At 36.4% G+C, this 9,001-nt stretch overlaps 1 protein-coding gene across 1 annotated transcript in view; it reads left to right on the top strand.

The window, feature by feature from the left end:
• The window catches only part of LOC104489654 (dystonin-like), a gene marked incomplete at its 5' end in the record, with an annotated part of 57,867 nt that overhangs the window by 14,996 nt on the left and 33,870 nt on the right, over window positions 1-9,001 (top strand). The window contains 5 exons of the mRNA XM_010131840.1: window positions 1,628-1,729; window positions 2,866-3,039; window positions 3,879-4,034; window positions 6,394-6,591; window positions 7,081-7,209. Coding sequence (XP_010130142.1) covers window positions 1,628-1,729; window positions 2,866-3,039; window positions 3,879-4,034; window positions 6,394-6,591; window positions 7,081-7,209 — 759 coding nt within the window. The remainder of the gene's footprint in view (window positions 1-1,627; window positions 1,730-2,865; window positions 3,040-3,878; window positions 4,035-6,393; window positions 6,592-7,080; window positions 7,210-9,001) is intronic.

The following is a 9,001-nucleotide window of genomic DNA, read 5'->3' as shown; positions in this document are numbered from 1 at the left end:
CTGCTGACGTTTTCTTGTGGTAGTCAGTACATCATATAATAGGTGAGTTGAAGTTATGATACATTTATGTGATCTCAAAGAAACAGTATACAGATCCATATACTCACTTGCTGCTATTTTCTTTTAATGGAGGACATCAAAGAACTTCAATTTTATTTCACCCTCTTTATAAGTCAAATACTTAAGTTTGAGTATTTTAAGCAAATAGTATTATTAACATAATGTTGCTGGACCATTATACCAGTTCTTAGTATAATCTATCCTGTCACAATACCTTAGAAGATTATTTACTTTTAAAATCTGTCGGTAAATTTTTGAGCCTTCCTTTTAATATATCTTGTATGTTGCATGTACTACAATTGATGAAATTTTTAAACAAAAATAAAAGGGAGGGATTGGATTAGCCGACCTTTAAAGATTGAAACATTTGAAAAGGTTCCAAACAGAGTTATATTTTGCAAAAATTTTTTTTTGCTCAGTGAAATTAATTGTCTTTCTTGGTTCATTAAATCCTTCATTAGAGTTTTACATGACACTGGGAGCAGTTGCTTGTGTGTTTGATGCAGATCAAGCAGCAGAACATCCCTTATAGTAGTGCAGCATGCCTGTTTTCCAATGCACCCTCACTATGTATTTTTTTCCAAGTTCTCTTATGTTCATACTGTGCAGAAGTTGTCTTGTCAGGTTACATTAGGAACATTGCCATTAAGTGCTTTGTATTTCCTGTGACTGTACATGGTACCATCCTACAAGCTTGGTACTTTGTGAAAAAACTGTATTTAAGTACTGCCTTATGCTCGTTTCGGTGGACAATATGAAAAGTATAATGGGCAGATTGTTAGCTGCAGCTGCCTTGTTCTCTTGAGCGTTTTGAGGCTAGTTCTTTTCTCGGGGAGCTGTGTAGCAGTGGGCAGCTCCAGCAAGCCACAGGTAACAGGCAGGAGGGAAAGGGCCTAGCTGAGGAGTTTTTTCTCCTGTGCAGTTATCCAGATTGATATAGCTGGTTTTAATCTGTAAGTGGAGTATTCTTGAGGTTGTTCTGCATTGTATTAGCAGCGAATAAGTACCCACAAAACCTCAGAACTGGGGAGAATTCATTTGGTTTTTAAAGTTATAACTGTGTTATCCTCCAGAGGTTCAGTCAAGCTCAGTTACAGCCTTTCACTATCTAATATGTACTGAATGGGCTGTGTTCCATGTTTTACATGGGTATCATTATCCTTCAAAAGAAGTTTGTAATCATCATTTAATTGTTATCATTATCAATTAGCTACCACCTTTCGGCTTTGCTCCAAAGGACTGCAGAACAGAGTTCGTCTCCTATTTACCTTTCACGGTATTCATAAAAATTGCTAATTTTACTCGAGTGCTACTAGCATGAATAGAATCTCAGTCGTACAACGTGTACATTCTTGTAACCAAATACATGGAATACTTTAGTTAGTATTTGATCTTGTGTTGCAAATAAACCTAGGTTTTGCTGAAGAAAGCTATTTTTTTTTCAAAGAGCACAGCCAGATTGTTCTCTGAAGTAAAAGAAAAAAATCTGATATTTTACTTAATACAGCTTTCAAACATGATGGTATTTCCCTGCTCACACTTTAATTTCATACTGTGATTTTTTCAGGCAATATTTGACTGGGTAGACATTGCTGGCGGCAAGTTAGCATCAATGTCTCCAGTTGGAACAGATCTGGAAACAGTGAAGCAGCAAACTGAGGAACTTAAGGTATGAACTAGCAATTTATTTAATTTATATTTTCATCTGTCTGCATTCCTTAGTATTTTTCAGAAGTCAAAAGCAATTTCCATTTTCTAGTAAAAAAGAATCTGTATGAAAGTTTCAAATACCATTTGATTGCAAACCTTTCATTTAAAAATGTGTTTCATTTTAAAATCTATTCCTAATTTTGGTGAGATTGCATTTCATTTTGTGAATATGTTTTGATAGCCCAGAAATACTTGTAATGGTATTATCTCTCTTTAGAAGGCTATAAGGTTATTTTGTACAGGGTTCTTTTGCTGTGACCTTTTAAGTTTTCTGGTTTCTACCATGACCAGCTTTCTTGGGGCTCTGAGAGAATGCCTCCAAAGCTTCACTTCTGCCATTAGAGGCTTTATCTAAATGCCCACAAAGCTCATGACATTCTTAATATATGAGTTAGCTGAAAATCAAAATTTCAGGCTTAGAAGCCTGTATGTATGGATCTGTGACTGAGTATGTTTCTGACGTTGGCAGGGCTCTTATGCTATATATAAAAATGAAGTATGTGTAGCATACACATGTGAAGTATGTGTGCATCAGGGAACATCCTTGGTTTTGTTGCTCACTTACACAATTTTTTGGCTGTGGTCAGGTTATTTAATCTATTTTATGATGTAACTTCAAATGAACCATAATCTTCCACAGTTCAAAAAAACACACATATACAAGTTGCGGTCAGACTGCTGCCCCAGTTGTGTGTACAAGAGAGTGTTCTTGTAAAGAAAATTTGTTTTCGGCACTTTTGAAAAGTAATTCTATTTGAAATTTAAAGTATTACATTATCATCACAACTGCAAGAGCTAGAAGTTACTCAAGATATGTTTGACTTTTTACTGACCAAGAAGATCATCCTCTGGTCACAGTTAGCAATATCTGCTAGAATAGTAATGTCAGTGCCTATTTTCACATGGCTGGAACTGTTTGCATTATCAGTGTCTTACAAACGTTTTGACCCTGGAAAATGAACTCCCAAATCTATGAAAGTTGACAGTGATGTATGGATATTGTAAATGTTGCTGTACTATACTATATTCAAAAAGATCGTTGCTTGTGATTTCACAAGCTTGTGTTCATTTGTATACTTTTTCTGTTTACCGTAGCAATTTAAGACAGAAGCTTATCAGCAGCAGATAGAAATGGAAAGACTGAACCATCAGGCAGAACTATTGCTGAAGAAGGTAACTGTGGAGAGTGACAAGCACACTGTTCAAGATCCTCTCTCAGAGCTCAAACTAATGTGGGACAACCTTGAAGAAAAAATAATAAGTAGACAGGTAAATAAACTTGAAGTTGGTGGCTTTACTTTTGACTCTGATTTTGGATAAAAGTTCTTATTTTGTGTAATGTTTGTATCAATTTACACATTTATTACTTCTAGTTTGGAAGTTACAGGACTTTTAATAGAGTTTGAATTTTACAATTTATTGAGTTGTTTTTCTGTTTTTTAAACCCTTAGCAGTATTTTTCGCCACTTTCATCAGCACTGCCATGTTGAACCATTATTCTTTGATTTTGGTTACTTGATGTCATCTTAAGTAGCAGTTGAAAACATGGTTTTGTTTGCAAAAGGAATAGTAGGTGCTGAACTGAGCACTTGGAGTGGGGGGGGGCGGGGTGCGGGGGCATTGGCGAGGGTGGGGACAGACCCAAACACAACTACTTAATGTTAAACTCTTTCAGTGCCCTTTCCTTAAATTATCAAAGTGAGAGATATAAAGATGCGGTACTTTAAAGAGTGGGGTTTTTTTCTAAATTGAATCATTTTACCATAAAGAAAAGGCTTTTAAAAGATCATTCATATTGAAACTGTTTTAAGTGATGAAAAACTACTGTCTGATGAGAGAACCATCAAACTTAACTCTGCTGTAGTTACATGGGGTCTTCAAAGGTCAGGAATTTAAGCCTGCAATGTAAGGCTGTACAAGGGAACTGCTAACTCAGTTCTTAACGATAAAGCAGTTGCTTGTGTTGGATAACTGTTTCTCCCTGGGTTTTTTTTATGCTATCATATGCATGGACTCTGCTCTGGATTAGGCGTAGTGACTAATGGTAATGTAAGCCAATTCAATAGCATTGTGAAACCATTTCATTGTTGATTTTATTTTTACTGTAGCATAAGCTGGAAGGTGCCTTGTTAGCCTTGGGACAGTTCCAGCATGCCCTGGATGAGTTACTGACGTGGCTGACGCATACAGAAGATTTGCTGAATGAACAGAAACCTGTGGGTGGAGACCCCAAGGCGATTGAAATTGAACTTGCCAAACATCATGTATGTAATTACAATGAATATTAACTGAAATGTTATTTTGATGTTTATCTTAGTGATTTCTTGTAGTAAACCTTAGCACTTGATAAATAATTCTCTATAGAGGTTTTCAAGATGCAGTTTATAGCTGAAATGAAGACTTGGAGTAACTACTGTCTTTCCTCTTATGGCTCCATATTCCTTCCTTCTTTGCATATGCCATGCAAGTGGCATCGGTTTTCGCCAAAAAGAGCAGCTTACCCTATCCTCCACCTTTATTTACCTTCATTTGACCCAGGAAACTCAAATTTATTGAACCTGCTAATCACTGTGAAGCAATAAACTCTGTGATTAGTTCTGTTTAGGCCAGGTCTCACAAAATGACCATTACACATTTTTCATTCTTGTTTATTCCTTCTCAGAAAATAGTGATTTGTTGTGCTCAATTCTGCAAAATTGTGTTTGGATTAGGTCCAGCTAACACAGAAAATACTTCTCTGAAAATCTCAGCAAACTTCAGGGGTGTCCGTTCCCCCATCTTTTTCTCTCTTACATCCAATTTAGGCTTAATTTGTTTTTTTGGGTTTTCTGTTTGGTTTTGGGGGTTTTTTTTAAGTATTTTGGCTGATTATTGAGGTTTTGGAGCCCATGGAAGAAAGTTTCCATTGTGCCTTTATTTTAGAGAGTATCTCTCAGGAGCAAGAGATCTCCTCTACATCTTTGTGTGACTCAGTGCTGGTTATGATGATATGTTCTTTCTAGGCCTCAAGATTTCAAACTAACCTTATAAATCCTCTCCTTTCTTTTAAATCTGCCATTCAATTTTTGGCCTGCTTATGATGTAAAAAGTATTCAGAGTTCATTTTGGATTTAGAGATAATATTGACATTGTATAGATAATTAGGGCATTTTCATTGTTTGTCTTTATGCAGTTATGCAGCTTCCAAAGCTTTTCAAGTGGCTGGGTGAAACTTGAGCAGAGTAAAGTATTTATATGTCCTGCGTGACTACTGTTAGAAACATGTCCTTTAAAATTTTTTTTTAAAAATTACAAATACAGTTTCCATTCCATGAACCTGTTATATTTTTATCAAATGGAGGTATTTTATTGCTGAAGAAGCATCCAAGGTGAAGTTTATGACTTCATCTACCTTCAGTACTGAAGGAGTTCAGCAAACACATTAAGGAATCTTCTTCCTTTTTATAAAACAGAGTTTGTAGGTTAGAAAGTTCACACAGTAGTGCATCCTGTGGTAGCCTGGAAAAACATACATCTCTTGAATAACTTTGAAAAGAATTGACCTTGTTCTTGGTGATCCTCAGTAGGAAGGAAGAGATAAGATGCATCTGCTTCTGTGAATATTCCTTTTTTACACCCTGTTAGGAAAACAAAGTAAGGATGATCTTTCAGTGCTTACCTTAGAATTAAAGCAAATGTGATGCATTTTTTTTGTATACAAAGCTACTTGTGACTTTCTGTTTCCTCAAGTGCTCTCTGTAGTTTATTTAAAAGTTCCTTTGTATTTAGCATATGAAAAAAATTTAAAGCTGGCATTTTGAAGGTGGTGAGTTTGAAGCAGACCCCATGATCAGTCATGAACTTGAACTTAGAGGGAGTTTACCATTCCTTTCCTAAACATTTTGCATATTCTCTTTTCCTGTTCGTTGTTTCTGTTATTTTAAAACATTATTTTAATTTCTAAAATCTTTTTGAAAACAACACATTTTTCTTAAATGTAGTTTTTTTCTGTTATGGTTTCACTGTGGTTGGTGATAACAGCTTTTCAACCAGATGGAGGAGGTCTTGCGGGTTTAGTATTACAATCATTTCCCAGCTTTTAGCACAGCAGAAGTGTCCTGGTAGCCTGACATGACGTGAAACAAGTTGTCGACCTGAAATGCATGAAAGGATGTCGCAGGAGTCAGGTCTTTGTATGGCACAGCAGGCATGTAGTATTCTTGTTTCTCTCTCTTCTCTCTTAGGCTACTGCTGCACAAGTAATTGGCGCTGCTATGTATAACACTGTTCACACCTTACCCTCAAACTCAAAGGAAAATCCTATTAAAACACGTAGTAAATTAAGGAAAGTGAAGAAATAATTTTTCACTAGCAGTACCAGAAACCTTGCATAATTTCAGAAATATATGTATTCAGAAGGAATACATTATTTTTTCCAAGATACAAAAAATATAGTGTTTTGGCATAATGATCTGTTACTGCTTTTGATCAAATAGACCTTCTTATTAGCTTTAATTGCTAATACCTGTGCTGGTGTTAAACTATTGCCTTGTCACTGGATTAGAACTAGCTCAGTCACTGTGATAGCCTTCATTCAATAATGTACCAACATGGCCAGTCATACATTCTGTGTTACAATTGTAGGTGCTACAAAATGATGTTTTAGCTCATCAGTCTACAGTGGAAGCAGTTAAGAAAGCAGGAAATGACCTGATTGAATCAAGTGCTGTTGAAGAAGCGAGTAATTTACAGAGCAAGTTGGAACTTCTGAATCAGCGCTGGCAAAATGTGTTGGAAAAAACAGAACAAAGGAAACAGCAGCTGGACAGTGCCTTGATCCAGGTGAACAGGAAATGATCAAATAAAGAGATAACTCAAAAATGTCTTTTTACATGAAATACATAGATCTATTAGAAGTTGACCTAAATCAAAACCGTAACACAGACACTCCTGAATCTGCAGAAAGTTTAACTCTAGCTGTATCTTCTACATCTGGCCACTGTCTTTTATAGTGTTTAATCAAGACTTTAGCTTTTGGCCTACTAATTTTTAAAGGGTGAAATTTTTGTATAGGTATATTATTCAGAGAAAACATTGATCTTTGCTCATTTAACCTGCTTTGAAGTTTCCAGGGGTTTTGGTTTTTATCATTTAGACTGGATTGAGCTAGTTTAAGTTTTGGGTTGTTTTTTTCCTTCCTTTTATTTCTTTCATGTCCTTTGATTATTGGAAGTGTCTCATTAAATCTGTTGCCAGTGTACTTCTACATCTGAACTGGTATTAGAAAAGAGAATATTTAAGTAAGCTCTAAAATGATATGGTGTAATTTAGGCCCAGGGTTTCCATGGTGAAGTTGAAGATATGCAGCAATGGCTAACAGACACTGAACGTCAGCTGTTGGCATCAAAACCTGTTGGAGGCTTACCAGAAACAGCAAGAGAGCAGCTTAATACCCATATGGTAAGTATCAGTATTAGAATGCTTCACAAATTGCATTTCAGGGCTAACTATCTTTCAAGAGTGTTTATGGTAAATACAGAGCGTGTTCAATATATCACAATGTCTGTAGACTATCTTGAAAAAATGTAATAGCATTCAAAACAACACTCTTATCGTCTATGAAGGAAAAGTAGTTATTTGGGATGTGCCCAAAACTGAACCGTTAGTATTGAGACAGGATTAAAAGAACTTTTGCATCCTTATTCACAGAAAGTGTTTACAGATTTTTCAGTGATTCCTACTTTTTCTTCTGTTCCCATAACTACATTGATACTTTTTCTAAGGTAGAAGGATGACTCTAAAAGTGATCCACATGCATTGGAACATGAATTAAGAAACTCGATCCTTTATTCTTTATCTAACCAAAGCTGACTTTAAAGTCACAATTAGCACAGATGTAAGAAGGACTACTGGCTCATACAGAGAATTGGCAAGCTGATCAGGATGCCCAAATTATTTCCTTTCTTCACTTCCTTTCTCCGTAGGAAACGTTCTATGGATTTCTCCACTCCTGTAGAACTGTAGAGCTTTAAAAAAAGACACTTAAACTTGATCTCTTACCTCAAAGGAAGGTGGTTCATAGTGCTCTGTTTGTATAAAAATCATGCTGTGCTGTTAGTCCAGGATATAAACCCAAACCCAGTGATCTGAACTCCTGATCTCATCACTCAGTTGTAAGAGTGATATTTACTGAACTGTCCTTGAACTTGGATATGCCTGACACAGTTTCTATTAGAATGCTTCATTGTCATAGCTTTAAAAGGCAGATTTTTTTTTTTGAATGATGCTAAAGGTCATTGCCCACCAGTGTGGGGCACTTTCTATGTCTTCTTTTTTTCTTCCAAAATTTATCAGTTACTACTTTTGAGAAAGAAAATAATACAGAGTTATAAAATCAGTTATAACGGGATACTAGGACACAACACAGAAATAACCTTGCGGTTTTGAGTCCCCACAATACTTCTCTTTTTGTCTTAAAAAGAGCGGGATGGGAAGTGAAAGGAAAAAAAAGTTTGGTTGGGTTTTTTTTTCCACCCCTCTCTTCTGTGAGGGTGGAGTCAGTGGAGCTTTTTCCATTTTTCGTTCTGATCTTAGTCAGATCAAGACCAAAAAATTTTCCTCAGTGAATCTTTGCAGATTTGTGTAAATTCTCTGAAATGTTGAGGCCGCTTGTCACATTGAATACTATTCATCGTAAGTTCCAAAGTCAAACTTGCCCCTAAATGATACAAAGCATGTTAATTTGTGACATGAAACTGAAGGATAAAGTTTTGCACTATATTTTGATTTGTTTCTTACTGGAAATAATGTTAGGAACCGTATTCTTGAGTGTGAGGTCTGTTTCTAGAGATACAACTAAAACCATAATCAGTTCACAAATGGAGTCGAGATTGGGCAGTATTTCCAGCTAAGGCAGCTCCAGGAAAACAAAAGATATGAAGAGGCATCACAGGACTCCAGCAGGGAAGGGTCTTAAAAAGAGGCCTCTTTGGCTGTCCCAGTATTGCTCAGAACACCTCTCTCCTTCTCTTAAAACAATGATTTTTCTCAGTCCTTAATTGCTCCTGCCTCTTAAGAATGTGGCTGTACTGCAGAAATAACCACTGTGACGAGCCCCTGTCTTAGACTGACCCCAGCCCCAGAGTTTGGGGCAACTCCTGCTGTGCTGTCTCACCTGTTCTGTGTTCCCTTTATTTAATTCTCAGGGGCTCTGCTTCTACATGCTCCAGGGACTTAAGGAAACCAGGAATAG

Source organism: Buceros rhinoceros, unplaced genomic scaffold, assembly GCF_000710305.1.
Source record: "Buceros rhinoceros silvestris isolate BGI_N320 unplaced genomic scaffold, ASM71030v1 scaffold1542, whole genome shotgun sequence".
NCBI lineage: Eukaryota > Metazoa > Chordata > Aves > Bucerotiformes > Bucerotidae > Buceros > Buceros rhinoceros.
The sequence above is the reverse complement of the archived record's forward strand: the minus strand, read 5'-3'. Positions and strand labels throughout refer to the sequence as shown.